The following is a 15,152-nucleotide window of genomic DNA, read 5'->3' on the forward strand; positions in this document are numbered from 1 at the left end:
AGGCCATCCTTGTGTGAATGATTGTAGCTGGGGTAGATATCCAAGAGCGAGCCGCCATCTATCGCTCGTAACAAATGCGCTCTGTTGCCACCGGAAGCGTGGTCTGCAAACTTATAGCCGCGCTGATTTTTGGCCAAGTCTTCCAGATTAATTATTTCCAAGCTTCTGGAGGATGCTTAGCCATCAGACTCGTCACCAACGAGATCGGATGCCCGGAGCCACGCGGACTGTTGTCTCCTATGAGAACGCTCACTGTGATTTTGGTTCCGTTTTTTTCTCTTTGTCGTTTTCTTTACCCGAGTCTCTGAAATTGGATGCTTATGCATATGGTTATTGAGGTATCTATACTCTCGTCATCCGGGAGAGGTGGTAACACCTCTTTGCTTGCTATTGTATATGCTCTACGCTTGGCCCACGCTCCTTTGTTGAATGGGGTGCCTACTCCCAGCTCCCTTTCGAACTACCCCACATGTTAGAGACATAAGTGTATTTAGATTTGGAAGTATTTCCCCTTTAGGTAAATGGCATTGCATTTTGAAAACATGGTCAGTTAGTTCATAGTAGAAAGCCTTCTAACTTAGGCCAGGGCCTTTGTTAAGAAGGCTAGGGCCGCGCTTCCAAGCTGCGGGCACTAATAGGAGTAGAATTCTGCATGTATATAGGTACCTATATAGAATACCAAACCCATGCGCACATATGTAAAGCACGATAGCTATTAATGTCTTACTCTCGCCCTCTTAAAAGTTCAGTCATATTTGGCTGCTTGGGAACTGCCAACCAGGACGCAAAATGCCTTGACGTAACTCCTCAAGCTCCGCTATGCCATTCCCTCACTTTGCCGTGCCATAAACCCACTTAATCATTCTCATTGTCTGCTTCTTGTTGTGCCATTCCTTCCACCACGCTCACTTCATCCACTTGGTTCCCTCTGTCAAGCTCCTCGTACAACTTCCACTTTAGTCTACTCTTCATCCACTTCTTGCTGCGCCCTCCACCAAAGTTCGTTCCTTCCATCCTTCCCTCTCTATTTACCTCCGCTCTCGCCTTTGTTATGGTATGGAGCTTACTTGCTCGTACGTTTATCCTCGACGACAGTCGTTTGTTGTCCAATTAGAGGCCACTGTTCGGCATGCCTTTTCTTACGTTCGGATAGCTACATATCTTCGAATCCTTTCTGTACATTAGGTGTCGGTGAAATATGACCTATTTCAAAAGATAGTACCCATATTGCGCCGTGTTTAGCTAGCATTTATAAGTATCTTTCTTCTTTGGGATTAAACGCTAGCTAGAAGGATCACACACTATTGATCACCAATTTCCATATTAGGCATTTCTTAGCCTGCACCCTGGCCGTAGGCCAAAACAGCCGACGGTTAGAAAGAACCTTAGATAAATCATTCACGAATGAGTTTTGTAATCCTATATAAACAGCTAGTAATAATTATAATATAAATACCTTGCTATTTTCCACTCTTGATAAAATCTCCAGTCCATCTACAAAAGCAAATCAACATTAAAGTCTACCTTTTCACCATGCAATATCCAAGTTCTATCTTCGCCCTTTTTGCCTTCCTTGCCCTCAGGGTATGCATCTATTTCCAAATTTCCTAGCAATTAAAAATATCACATACACTAATATCCTAGCGATTATGTTAGGTCTACGGTCTGGAAGCTCCGATTGAGGGCTATGGTGTCATAGAGCTTCAATGGGAGGTTGAGACCACCCCTGGAGGTCCAACTGTACTTGTTAACGGCACGATCGAACAAGTCTACGACAAGCTCACCAAAATTAATCCCAATTTCACAACCGAGTACCCACTCCAATCGCGACATCGTGGAGCGAGCGGAGCGCGAGAAAAACGCTACACTGTAGAGTCCTATTTTTGCTGGTCTCGATGGCCTTATACCTCATTGTTTACCATCGAAGATGGTATTAGCTATTTGAGAGGAGTCCGAGGGCAGCCCACAAACGGCCCAGGACCTGGAAACTGCGGTAGGGTCAGTTGTTCATATCAGTCTGCTATCTGGTGGTGTAACGATGTGAGTGTCATTTTTGCGTACTCGAAATTATCAAATGGAGAATAATGGGTACTAATTTTATAGAATTCGGGATCGAAAACGTTGCAAGATTTCGGCGATATTGCCGATGGCGCTGAAGTCATCACTGACAATTGTCAAGCTACGGTTGTTGTCGCCGGTATACCAGAGGTTGTTACAGCCGGTCAGGTATTTTACACCGATGCCTGGAATGTTATTGTCCGGAAGGATACAGATAATTGTTAAGTCAATTAGTGGGATAATGGTATGATCAAGGGGCAGCAGGTTTCCGACACTTGTTCCTTAGTCTTATTATCCTTAGGTACTATAAGCTATACTTTACGCAAGTTACTCGTAAACATTTCTTGCTTTTTATGTTAAGCATCAAGGTCTCTATATAGCTATTATATCCTTTTATATTTAAACGTATTTGGCAGTCATGTACATGCATTTTGATATTGATGTGAAGTGAACTGGCTGCCTTCATGCTGCGTTACGGCTGAGGTGATGGACACTGGTGCCTATTTCCTCCTGTCATGTGGTCATTTCGGCTTGGAGGCAGCAGGCAATGCCCGTGTTACTGCATCAGTAACTTCATCCGGGCAGCCCACCAGGGTACACGCAACGGCTGAATGCAGAGCAAGTCTTACATTTGACAAAATGTTCAACATCTCATTCTCACCAAAGGATATTCAAGGCGCAGTCTTCCGATCATTGGACGGCCCTCTCATACCGCTTACCCATCTGCTATTACATGGAGCATGGTGTAAGTTTTAACTCCCGCCTTGCCCCGAATCTAGGCTGGAACGGCTCCTCTCGCAGCAAGAGCTTCCATGGCTGGAGAGATGCACGCGCAAATCTTTTCGATTTTATTGACCAAGATATCGTCATTATCGGGCACAAAGTTCAGATGATTTGGAGACACTACGATTGCTCCATAGGCAGATTGTCGATTCGCGAATACTTGCCATGTCTGCGACCTACACGCCGCTAACAAAGGGGCACGATTTTTATGGACTTTCTTGGTATTAAACTCAGACAGGATACGACCTGCTCTCTAGAAAATGCATTGGCGTCAAGAGAAACTGTGTTGCACTGCATCCCATGGCCAAAAGACCTGGATATCTGGGCCAAAAAAATGGAAGCATCTACACAGAGGACAAGGGTCTGCCTAAGAGATGACAAGGATTCTCTTGCTACCGAAGCGGGTTTGTCTTTCATCAAAGCTGATATTCACGTCAATTTGCTAACGATGATGGAGGCATCTAGCACTATGCCGTGATCAAGATTAAACTCGCACCTACATCCGCATTTATCGCTATTCCAAAGACATTGCATTCGAGTTTCTCTCCGGAACAATTACAGCATCTACAACATTTACGATATCTACAACGTATACTACATTTACGACATCTACCACAATTACAGCATACACAACACTTACAGTATCTATACAACATCTACTACATTGCCATCACAAGGAGTTGATCGCAGGAGTGCCCACAATGCATAGAGGCGAGACACAGACAGCTGGACCTACATCTCGCTGCAGTTCGAAAACGATATACATCCTGCTATTAATGCCATGAAGCAAGCTTATTGGTCAGGATATCAACAGCTTTAGCCTTTATACGAAACTACGGCCAATGCAACATATGAATAAACTATCTCCGTCACTACAAAACATGAAGATTGAGCGAAATTCTAGCACCCGGCCCTCTTGGAGCAGCATCCGAAAACATCGCTTATTATTCGGTAACATGATTTACTCGAGCTCTTTGCTTTAGACATTGTTGGAAAACTAGCGTCGTAGGCTTCACTTGGATGCCCCTCATCTTCGACTTTAGGTATAACTGAAGAGGAATACTATTCGCAATTTTTGCTGCAAGTAGTCCAGACCTTGTCAAATGTTTCGCGCTCCGGCTGAAGAGTGGGCGTGGACGAGCATCCCGAGAGCGACTCCGACTCCGACTCCGACTCCGACCCAAGACAAGGTTGACCGGAAAGGAGGCCGAGACGCACGTATTATATGTAGGAAAATCGAGATCAAGTATGGCTTATTTCAAAAGGGGAAAAGGAAAGGAAAAGGAAAGAGGGACTTATCCGCTTGGGCTAGCAGGCCTGGATTGTGTGTCTCGCGATTAAGTCGGTGGTTGCATTCATTCACTTACAGCTCAATTCCTGCCCGGTCTACAATAACACTCAAAGACTCGAACAACTAGAGGTTCTTCACCTTTTTAGATACCAGATGATCAAGTGTCAACATTATTTATCCACATATGAAATGCGCCCCGAATTCTCCGCCCCGAAACCGCTCCCGCCCCGAATACGCTTCCGATTTTCTTGGCGGAAGCCGAAGGATTCATTGCCGAGACCGTGGACCGTCCACCCTGACTACTGGTCCATTGGGTGAAGAGCACAAGGGATCGGAAAAAAAATATTAGAGGAGGCAGGACAATAGAAGAAGTTGATTATGACTTTCGAGGATTACCTTTTGCTGCGAAATGCGCACAGGCTAGGACGACCACTTGATGAGATCCTGAGAGAGTTGCTGCCCGTACGACACAGGCTCTATGAGACCACAGGCAGTTGAAACTGAGCAATTGGAGCCTAGGAGCGTGTAAAATGTTCCGTGCACACACGTTCATGCGACGCCATGCTGCCAGCCTTGCATGCCAAGCATTGCAAATGATTGTCGCTGCTCTCAAGTTCTGGAAAACATTCTTCTTCCTCTTATGTACCGTTCTCTGATTGTCATTGTCTCAAGATACTACAACTAGATGGCCACAACGCAGATCGACCGTGAAACAGGCGAAAGAGTAACGATTAGTTCTCTAATTGGGTCCAAGGGAGAGAAAAAAGTTATAAAACTGGCCTCCATCAGTATGTCGAATATTGCTAACCTAACAGCATACATGTAAAAAGCATCCAGTGAGACGAAATGTAACGACACCAACAAGCATCGCTGCCGCCCATTTCTAAACATCAACTTCACCAGACTATAAGCGAAGAACGTCAAACTACACCGACAACTCCCCACAAACTCTAAAAGGTCGCCGGCTCGGACCGAACAAATTGCCCCCGCTCCCGATACCGGTTGAAGCCGAAACTTTACTCCTTTAGTATGTAAGCCAGCTTGTCAGCTAGCAAGCAAAAAGCAATTCTTCCTCTTTACTATTCCTCCTTATCTTTCCAATTCTCAAAGAAATTGTCAGTTTTTAAAGCTGTGTATTGTATCATCGACAAAGGCGATTTCCGCGGGCTTATTACTAGGCTCTCTTTTCCCATGGCCCAAGGCTCAGTCGAGCTCCGCGATGTGAATGCGGATACACTGAATCACGATAACCAGGATCTGGATGTACTAGGTGCCAGTTCCGAGCCTCAAGCCTTCAATAATGAATTCTCCCTGCCGCCTGTTGATACTGGAGCAGCAGCGTGGCTATTCTTGGCTGCCTGCTGGGGGGTTGAGGCTCTAACCTTTGGTGAGATCTTGCACAGTAACTAAAATCCATTCTCAAGGCTTACCAACGAAAATAGGCTTTGGCTTCTCCTTTGGTGTCTTCCAGGACTACTATAGTTCCCATGCTCCGTTCGCGGGCTCCGGTGCTATCGCCGCCATCGGCACTACCACAACGGTGTGAAACGCCCCATTACTACTGGTTTTGCATGGCCTGACTGGATTTAGGGAATCATGTACATTGGAACGCCGTTTGTCGTTGCCTTATGCCGCTTGTACCCTCGCCAAGCCCGCTGGTTCACTCCTGTTGGCCTCGTTATCGCTTCTTTAGCTTTGGCACTGAGCTCCTTTTGCACCACCGTGCCTCAACTTATTGTGACCCAAGGAGTCTTGTACGGGGCCGGCAGCTGTATTGCTTACTGCCCGTGTACACTATACATCGACGAATGGTTTGTTCGGCGAAAAGGGCTTGCTTACGGCATTGTTTGGAGCGCAGCAGGCCTGGGTGGAGTTTTTCTCCCCTTGGCCCTCGAGGCCCTCCTTGATAACCTCGGATTCCAGAACGCTACGAGAGTTGCCGCGGGCATTCTATTCGTATTTTCGTTCCCCTTGACCATATTGATCAAGCCCAGACTGCCGTACTCGCCGATTACTCACAGCAGGCCGCTCAACTTGCGATTCGTGGCATCCAAGATCTTCATCTTATACCAATTGGCAAATGTTATCCAGGCGACAGGTTATTTTCTCCCAGCCATTTACTTACCGACATATGCCCGCATGACCTTTGGAGCCTCAACTTTCCTAGCAGCGTTGACAATCATCTTATTCAACATGGCCATAGCCATTGGCCTCATCGTCATGGGCTTGCTGAGCGACAAGCTTGCAGCCACAACCTGTATGTTCATCTCCGCCGTTGGGGCAGCCATATCTGTCTTGGTAATATGGGGACTCACGGAGTCTCTTGCGGTGCTATACCTGTTTTGCGTCTTTTACGGTTTCTTCGCTGGGGCATGGGCGAGTATTTGGCCTGGCATAATGAGAGAGGTTTCTCAGAGAGGCGAGAGTGATAGATACGGGTATGCCGATCCCATCATGGTGCATGGCTGTCTTTGTGTCGGGCGAGGCGTGGGTAATATCCTCTCGGGGCCGCTTAGCGACTCTCTTATCAAGAGCATGCCTTGGCGAGGAAAGGCTATAGGAGGGTATGGGAGCGGATATGGCATTCTGATCCTTTATACTGGTATTACAGGCCTGTTGAGTGGGATGAATATTCTTTGGAAGTTATAATAAACTATATACTAGGTAGTTGGTATAAAGTAGGATCCCAGGGACACTGCACTCAAGTCTATTCATCCATATCCATGCGAGTCTCATCAAAATATTAGCTCTCGTTGTCGTCATCATTAATAACATGATTCGACGGTGGTCAAGGCAGAGACACCGCACAGTACGCGTCACAGCACGTGTAGATATTAACCACTTACAGGCAATGCCGACAATCCACCCATTCGCGTCCACAACAATGGCGGAACTGGCGCTCTTCAACGCGCCGCATCCTCAAACCAGCGGCCCTTCTCAGAACCCGACCCTGCAAAGCCATCGCCACGGCCAGATCCGAGCGGCAGCCTGAAGCGAAAGGCACAAACCGATGCACGAGGCTCGCAGAAGCGCCCTCGCCACGCGTCATGGCCAGCCTCTCTCGCACCAGAGCCCCTGTCCATCAACGGCCTCCTCCGCCAGCACAGCCGACATCGTCTCTTTGTGACGCCCTTGCAATGGAAGCCGCTGCAGTTGGAGCTGCTTGGCTGCCGGTTCACCATTGGCAAAGCTGGCAAAGCTGGCAGGACCAGAAACAAAGACTCCAGCTTTGACCCAGATCTGCTCGCCGACTCTGCCATTTGCGCGGCATTGAGTCGTATTCGATGCCTTGCTACGCCCTCCTTCAAGCGTTATGCGATGCAAACGATGCTACAAGGGTGCGGCATGCGCCTGGACGCCTAGTGAGTTGCGCCAACATTCCTTGATATTGCTGACTATTGTTAATCATGGCCACGCATTGATAGCTCCAGCCTTGACTTCTATTTTAACCAACTCGCTGTTGCCACCCTCCAAACTGACGGTGTTTTTGTCTGCAATTCCTGCCCCTTTGGCGGATGGCTTGCCTTTCTCGATCTACCCCTTGTAAGCGAAAGACGCGACAATTCAATCAAGTCCACGCATTTCAAGAGGGTGAATAATCCGGGCTATGCAATCCGACAGCGACGTCTGCGCAACATACAGCCGACCAATAAAGCGGAAGATCCATATATAGCGGCAGTTCTCATTGCTCTCGCGCAAGAGCAGCGACGTCAACGGGCTGACGCTGCAGCCAAGAACCAAGGGCCATCAATCGAGTCGCCGAAACATTTCAAGGTTCACGTTTTAGCTCTTTCGGAACTCAAAGTGGCCAGTCTTTATTTCTACACTGCTCGCATCCCATCAACGTTTCTCGACCGGTTGGACAGCCCATCACTGCATATCCCAAGCAAGCCATTTCGTGTTTCATACCATCGGATTTTCCTTTCATCGACTGCTACAATGAAACTTGGCATGAATATTGCAATGTCTGCAATATACCATGGCCACGAGCACTGATTTGCACTACTTTTTACCCTCGATTTAACGAGCAAGTCAACAACCACCTGCCCCCATATATAAACGGGCTATGACCTACTACCGGATATCCACATTGCTTCGAGTTCATGAACCTATTGGGGTCGCTGTCCTGGGAATTGGACAATGCCAATAGCTCAATAAGAGGCCATGTCCAGAAAAGCTTCCAAATCCATCATTACAACACAGGGGTGAATCAGAAGAGATATTATGCTAGCGGCTGCCTGAAGCACCTCGATCATAGAGCCGCCATCTCTAGTCTTCTCTTTTGCTGATTCATCTCCCAGAGAGCCAATTTGCATCGCAAGTCCGACCGAATGTGGATGGCCTTTGTGTCTGCTTAGTCTGAGTCTTGAAATTCCGGCCCGGCCTTCCTAAAAGTAATCCGGCATACATGATACAAGAGTCATCTAGACATGAAACCGCACACTTTACGGCTTGAGATGCCAAACGTAAACCCGAAATGGCTAGAAAACACCTCTTTTCTGACCTCAATACCGCGTTGCTAGCCAGGCAGCTTCTAAGCGTCACTGCAAAGCCATGAACTCGGAACAAAGCCGCATTGCTTCTCTATCATGTGGCAAAATATGGTATGAATCTACAATAGAAGAGGAGTAACGGTGTATTATCCATCAATTAGAGCAACGTAGCTAGCAACGCTTGTAACAACTTTAGCTTGATTTGAGGTAATGAGGTACGCTAGAGCTATAACTGCCCCGGCTTAACTTGAAAAACGTAGACCTAATCAACTAAGCATATCATTTTCTCATAATCCTATATTGCTAACCTCGCTCGTGAGACCATCCAAATTAAATCATCCCAGCTGCTGGAAGCCAGTCAGAGCGATCCTTCAATGGCAAAGGGGTAGTCCATCGGTGAATATGGCCGGTATTCTCAGTGATCCTCAGCGTCGTCCCCCAATCATCTGCCTTGGCACAGACTTTCTGAACAGCTTCCCAGGCCTTGACAACTCGCGGGTTCTTGTTATCATTATCGTGCTGGCCCTTGCTGCGCCAACCGGTGATTAAGATTCCACACTTTCCACTGCCCAGCGACGCATTACCATCAAAGTCGGCCAAAATGGGGGTATCCACTTCACCCCAGATATACCCAGTGCAGCCATCGGATTTAGCCACAGCAGCAAAGAATTCGGGCGCAACATCAGTCCATTTGTCTTCTTGTATTCCCCAGAAGAAAGTAACTGTAGTGTATGGGGCATAGTAAACTTTGTTGCGGTCATTAGTGTTTGGGTGAATGACATAGACAGTCTCATTGCTTTGGACATCCAAAAGAATTGGTGGCGTAGGTCCTTTAATAAGAGCTTTGTGGACATCATGCTGTTTACGCGTGTCGTAGTCTGAAGGTTCAATCATTAGATGGATTGTTATCATCATTGCGATTGCTCACAGGACTAGCAAGCTTACCGATAAAATGGATAACCTTGTCTGGATATTTATCACTTCTGCCCCAGCATCCACGAGAGCAGCCAGGAATAGTTGTTGCTGCTGCATGGAATGCTTTCATATACTTCTGTCCATCTTCAGTTGATTCATCTTCAATCGTGCGATTTCCGACGGTGACAACAGTGACTTCGATAGCCGGGTAAACCATGGTGATGGAAAATATTGAGTTGTGTATATATCTCTGCTTTGATGCTTGGTTGTGATATCGTGTGAATTGAACTTTAGGATATCTCGTTCTTGAAGGCATTTATATATCTTGGACAAATCACAGAACACTAACAACAACACCATTGACCACCAAGTTCCTACGTCATCATCACTAATAGCCTCTCTACACTTTTTCATCAAAATCCATCACAGTGTAGTTGCTATGGATGTTGAATTATGGCCTAGCTTCCATATTATCCGTAAATGTCAACCAAAGGAAAAGCCACGATACGCCCACATCAGTACACCGTGCACTCTTAACGCCGGATTCTTAGATAAGCAGCTGTTAAAATGTACCCAAATTTAGGTATCCAGTTGCTTTTGAAGTGGCGGCATATCCTCGCCTCTTACTCACCTTGCATCTGCATTTAGCGCTACTACTGTTGCTCTATAACTCTACCCCGAGTTGATGCGAGAACTCAAAAGTTTTCCTGCCGCCTCCGGAATCTCCGCCAATCACACTTTGCCCGTTTCTCCACACCTCCGGGCTGTCGGCCGGACTCGTTCAGAAGGCGCACCGCAACGAACAAGTTACATGCGGAGCTATGTGGTGGCTGGTGCCATTACATTAACAGATGTATAGTGCTAGGCATGGGAAATGCATGTAATTGGAGTTGGTTGATAAACTCGCCTTTATGACGGTGTTCGTAGGTAGCTTGAGTCTGTTGAGCACTAATCAACTGGCACATAGATTCGTTTGGGTTACAACGTCCATATTTCTAAAACTACTCTGCCGATTGTCCATTCCCTTTACAAGTATACCTACATGTATACCTAAAAGTGAAGTCGGCTAAAAACTACCTAGTAGATTTGGTTGCCCTCTTCGTCCCATTTGATCTCTTTACCGGGATTTGGCTGCGGTACGAGATCGAGTTGTTGAAGCACAGTCAAACCGCCTTCTTCAGCAATCTCCTTGACAATTTTACCATTCTTCAGCGTAAAAATCGTCATGCCACTAAAGTAAATTTTCTTTCCAGAGTTTGGAGTAGCAAGCTTTCCAACAGCCATATCGTCAAAGGCTGTCCCAGTGTGAGTTCCTCCCCCAACCCACTGGGCAGCTACGTAGTCTCCCTCGGCAATCAAAGGCGTCTGATATTGTCTAAAAGTCAAGTCTGGGAATGCCTATTTTTTACCATCACTGTTAGTTTCCATTGCCATCTCTTGTGTGGTCAAGACATGCATCAAGTGGGATTGATTGCCAAATACCTGCGTAAAGTCTGAAAGCATTTTCTTTGCTCCCTCCTTTCCATGCCGTGGCCCATGGTTGGGATAAGACTGGACAAAGTCGTCAGAGCAAAGCTCGTCCACAACCGAAACGTCGCGCTTGACCCAGTAGCGGTCAAAATAATCGGCAACAGTCTTCTTATTCTTTTGCTCAAGAGACATTTTGAGAGTCGAAGAAAAATGTATAGTATGAATGGCGGTGAATTTCGTTTTCTTGTGTTGTTTTGAAGTAATATAAAATTGAATGCGTATTAAACTGATGATATCAAATTCTCTTTAAGAATAGCATGCCATCGTGAGTTTATATAGTAAATGCAGACTGTATAATCGGAAAATAGTCGGCTTTGACCCAGTACAATTGTTCGCAGTTTACAAAGCTACATGGGATCACTTTTAAAACAACATGGCGAAGACAATGCTTAGCATATATGGAGCAACGGTTAGTACCTATATACAAAGCAAGCTCTAGGGAATTCATCTTATAGCCACATGAAGTAACGGCTCTGTTAAAGTAACTAGTAGATACTAATCTCAATTAGGTACTTGATTCAAGGCCGATGACGTTTTTCACATTCAACTTGGCATAGTTTGGTAGCAAAGCCCACGAGATGTCATGAATAAAGCTCCAAAGTGTAGTGCATTTAGCGTTCTTATGGCACTGTCGAGGACGAGGACTGCACTGCATCAATGAAGTGAGAGTTGATTGGAAGAATCTGCTCTATGAAGAAGAAGAAGCTCCTAATACTAGTTAATGGATTTAGATTATTGATGCTTGAGATGGTTAGGCTGACATTGGCGCTCCTGTTTGACCACACCGATATCTAGCGGCTGTCTGTGGATGTGTTTCTCCCCAACGAGTCACACTAAGGTTGCTTTCATACCGACCTGCATGATGCGGCATTCGAGTTATCACATATCAGATATCAGTCATCATTTTAGCTCATTTCGGAATAGATAATCGTACAAATAATACTTATGGATGCAGATCTATCGACTTTTCACATTGTGTGAAGAGGGTCTTTCCGTCTGCCACACATCTAATATAGCAAGTTAGCTTGAGCATATTCGAAGCCAAATTGCCGGATAAATATCCGTAACCATAAAAATACGGCTCGCGGCAACTGACACTCGTATCGTCAACTGGCAATTGAACTTTCTGTGCCGAATTGCTAGCAAAGTTTATACTTGGCAAGACCCCTGATATAAGTGCTGCGAGAAACTTATTCAGAGCTACATGAAAGCCGGAAAGTGTATTTTTTTTTTTGAATCACGAGAGCTCGTGTAACTTACTACGGCCTAGCTGCTCCTCAGCCGTCTTGATTTCTTGTGCAGGATTGTCTACTGCATATACAAGGCGGGCGCAGCAGATCGAAGATCTTATCCTGATCCTTAAACAATGACTTCATCATCACAACGCTGGATAATCTTAAAGTCCCATTCCTCCTGATGGTTATTCCTTTGTTTTTGAATGCCAATTCTGCTTTTATGCATATTTTATACTAAATGCTCGGGCGTACCTAAGTTTACTGCATGTCACTTGTCATAAACTCTCCGCGCCGCTATAGACTTGTTATTTCTTAATAAATATATAAAGGGTCCTTGCCTATACATAACAACACTCCATCCCTACTGTCAAAATTACTTTCCTAGGTACATAATCGCTCCTGAGCTTCGCTTGTTGCATATTCAACACTTCACTTCAATTGGTGGGCGACCACGGCCTTTCTCGCCGACGATGAAACCACAAAATGAACCTAGAATTTCCAATGAGCTTTGCCAAGGCCTACCTATTGAGTTAGCAAACGCATCACTAAGGCAGAATGTCGTTGGATATCAATGCTTAATCTCGGTATAGTCTACCCCGAACGTGAGGAGAATTGGTCCGAGTCCTAACACCAGTAAAGAGTGGAGCCGTTGCAAGGTTAGAGAAGACAGTCTTTAAGTGTTTGCCATATCCTGATGGAGCTACTAGAGAGACAAATGCATCTTCTCATAGTCTCGCTATCGACGATAAGTCTGGTGACAAGAAAAGTGCGATCAAGAAGCGCGAAGCCCGTTTCAAGAATGCATCTCCAGCAGCCAGGACTGTGAGTACATAGCTAAAGACCTCAGGTTAATGGTTAGACACAATTGCAGTGCTGATACGTGATAGCGGCGGAGAGCTCAAAATCGAGTGTCCCAAAGGATATATCGAGAACGCAAAGCGAAGCGCATCCAAGAGCTAGAGCAGTCGCTCATAGATGCGCGTGGTAAGTTGGAGACATTGAAACGGGCGTTTGACACGCTGGATGCTGAAAACAACCTGTTGAAAACAGTATGGTGGCAAAGTAACTATGTAGACATGTCATATGCTTTTGTTGGCTAGTCACGAGGACAAACAATGATTTTCACGGCCCCTGAGGTTACGGGTGGGGGAGAATCGACAGATACAGGCGCAGTCGGTTGGCATTTCGACGGCGGTGCGTCTAACTAGCCCTTTCATGTTTCGAGTTGGCGTATATGCGGTCGTACTAATCGATATCCAGAGGTCGTGACGTAAAACACCATGTGTTTGTCTAATTGCGATGAACGCTTGTTCTTTTGTTCAATATATGAGGTGGATAAAGTAATTTCTTGTGACACAGTGCACCGTTGGACAAGTAGAATATGAGCATCCGCTCAGATGTATTTTTTTGGCTTTTGACCCGATGGCTGATCAATGATGCCAGATGAAAAGAGCTTGATCCGTAACTAGGTACATGTAATAGGAAAGCTAGAGTATGTATCTAGCAATTCAGCTTTGAAACAAGGTATAAAAAACAATCTCAAGTTGAGAGTCTTTTACTCTCTCCGTTCAACCTCTGGATAGTACTGCGGAGCTTCGTCGCGCCTATACATTCCGTAGTCTCGAATGACTCTTGCTCCCCGGTGTCTGATGTTCTTCTGGCCCTCCCGCGTTTCGAGAAAGTCGACTGCAGCATTTGCAGTTGTGAATGACAGATAGGCGATAACATCGCCAGGATCCAAAACAGCATTGAACGCATCCCAAGACACCAGCCCCTTCACATTACCCAACTCCAATCGAAGGCGTTCCAGAGCCTCCTCTTTACTGGGATTTTCTAACCCCGTCTTATCCATGCTGATAAGTACAGCTGCTTCTGCGTCGCCTGCGCGCGTAATGTCCAGCCGCTGCTCTCGGACAGCATGTCCGTCTGGTACGTGTGTATCCGCCGTAACCTCGCAGATTCTTAGTCGATAGTCTAGGAAGACTTCTTTTCTGCCCTTCTCTTGAGCGGTATGATGGAGCCCTTGTGTTCGCCATCTAACCAGCGACTTTTCATCTCTCCAAGTAGAGAGCGATAAAACCCAGCCCGGTTGAGTCAAAGAGCCGTATCGAATATTATCGATGAAGCCGTCAATTTTGACCAGTTCCGGCCTAAGAGTTTTGCCAATGTCGAGATAGTGAGACTTTTCAGCCGCTGACGGATGCACCTCGAAGAGTACCAAGAACATGGTGGCTAATGCGGCGGGTGTTGTGACTGATGTCTTATGAGCGAGTAGTATTACGATAATTCAATGAGTTTAGATGTTTGCTTTACACAAGATTGAGAAACAATAGCCGAGATGTCGTGAGTGCTTGTTATAGTTTACTACATCAGCGAAGGGCCTTGATACATAAATCAACAGAATAATTCTGCAAATCTCTCTTGGATTCCAAATGGTGGATCTTTGTGACGACGGGGCAAGCATTGATCATGAATTTTTACACAGTGGTGTTGCCATAGTCTCGTTGGCCAGGCTGTGAAGTTGGACGCCGCATTTCCGCTTATACTGTGTTGCTATTGATATCAACGTTCACGCTCAAATTAGTCGCCTTTTCTATTACCCGAAGCCAAATGACGTAGATCCAACACTTGGAATATCCAACACATTTCAATCTATAAGAGTATTTACAATTTTATTACAATTTCCATTGGACTATATATTTCGCAGACAAGGCCTTGGCAATTTGGGACAAGACGCGTTTATAAAATTTCAGCAGCAATCTTTTACAATGGCCCTGAGACACATTGTCACGAATATACAACTATAAAAATTTCCATCAACTATATATTTCGCAGACAAGCCGCAAT

The 15,152-nt window shown here is 45.9% G+C and overlaps 6 protein-coding genes across 6 annotated transcripts; 3 read left to right on the plus strand and 3 right to left on the minus strand.

The window, feature by feature from the left end:
* Window positions 1-1,533: 1,533 nt before the first annotated feature.
* Window positions 1,534-2,283, plus strand: TrAtP1_002734 (uncharacterized protein; the record flags this gene model as incomplete). Its single annotated transcript, XM_066111595.1, has 3 exons — window positions 1,534-1,584; window positions 1,657-1,998; window positions 2,104-2,283. 3 exons carry the CDS (start codon window positions 1,534-1,536, stop codon window positions 2,281-2,283), a joined length of 573 nt encoding a protein of 190 aa, XP_065967671.1.
* A 2,879-nt stretch (window positions 2,284-5,162) lies between these two features.
* Window positions 5,163-6,833, plus strand: TrAtP1_002735 (uncharacterized protein). Its single transcript, XM_014087363.2, has 3 exons — window positions 5,163-5,519; window positions 5,575-5,672; window positions 5,723-6,833. The coding sequence occupies exons 1-3, from the start codon at window positions 5,324-5,326 to the stop codon at window positions 6,779-6,781; spliced, it is 1,353 nt and encodes a 450-aa protein (XP_013942838.1). The 5' UTR covers window positions 5,163-5,323; the 3' UTR covers window positions 6,782-6,833.
* A 22-nt stretch (window positions 6,834-6,855) lies between these two features.
* Window positions 6,856-8,331, plus strand: TrAtP1_002736 (uncharacterized protein; the record flags this gene model as incomplete). The annotated part of the gene is made up of 4 exons (XM_066111596.1): window positions 6,856-6,861; window positions 6,926-6,941; window positions 6,981-7,494; window positions 7,558-8,331. The coding sequence occupies 4 exons, from the start codon at window positions 6,856-6,858 to the stop codon at window positions 8,126-8,128; spliced, it is 1,107 nt and encodes a 368-aa protein (XP_065967672.1). The 3' UTR covers window positions 8,129-8,331.
* Window positions 8,332-8,955: 624 nt separating this feature from the next.
* Window positions 8,956-9,757, minus strand: TrAtP1_002737 (uncharacterized protein; the record flags this gene model as incomplete). The annotated part of the gene is made up of 2 exons (XM_014087441.2): window positions 8,956-9,503; window positions 9,571-9,757. 2 exons carry the CDS (start codon window positions 9,755-9,757, stop codon window positions 8,956-8,958), a joined length of 735 nt encoding a protein of 244 aa, XP_013942916.2.
* An 860-nt stretch (window positions 9,758-10,617) lies between these two features.
* Window positions 10,618-11,202, minus strand: TrAtP1_002738 (uncharacterized protein; the record flags this gene model as incomplete). Its single annotated transcript, XM_014087342.2, has 2 exons — window positions 10,618-10,938; window positions 11,023-11,202. The coding sequence occupies 2 exons, from the start codon at window positions 11,200-11,202 to the stop codon at window positions 10,618-10,620; spliced, it is 501 nt and encodes a 166-aa protein (XP_013942817.2).
* A 2,658-nt stretch (window positions 11,203-13,860) lies between these two features.
* TrAtP1_002739 (uncharacterized protein) lies at window positions 13,861-14,532 on the minus strand (the record flags this gene model as incomplete). Its single annotated transcript, XM_014087443.2, has 1 exon — window positions 13,861-14,532. One exon carries the CDS (start codon window positions 14,530-14,532, stop codon window positions 13,861-13,863), a length of 672 nt encoding a protein of 223 aa, XP_013942918.2.
* Between the last annotated feature and the right edge of the window lie 620 nt (window positions 14,533-15,152).

The sequence above is a fragment of the Trichoderma atroviride genome, chromosome 2 (assembly GCF_020647795.1).
Source record: "Trichoderma atroviride chromosome 2, complete sequence".
Taxonomy (NCBI): domain Eukaryota; kingdom Fungi; phylum Ascomycota; class Sordariomycetes; order Hypocreales; family Hypocreaceae; genus Trichoderma; species Trichoderma atroviride.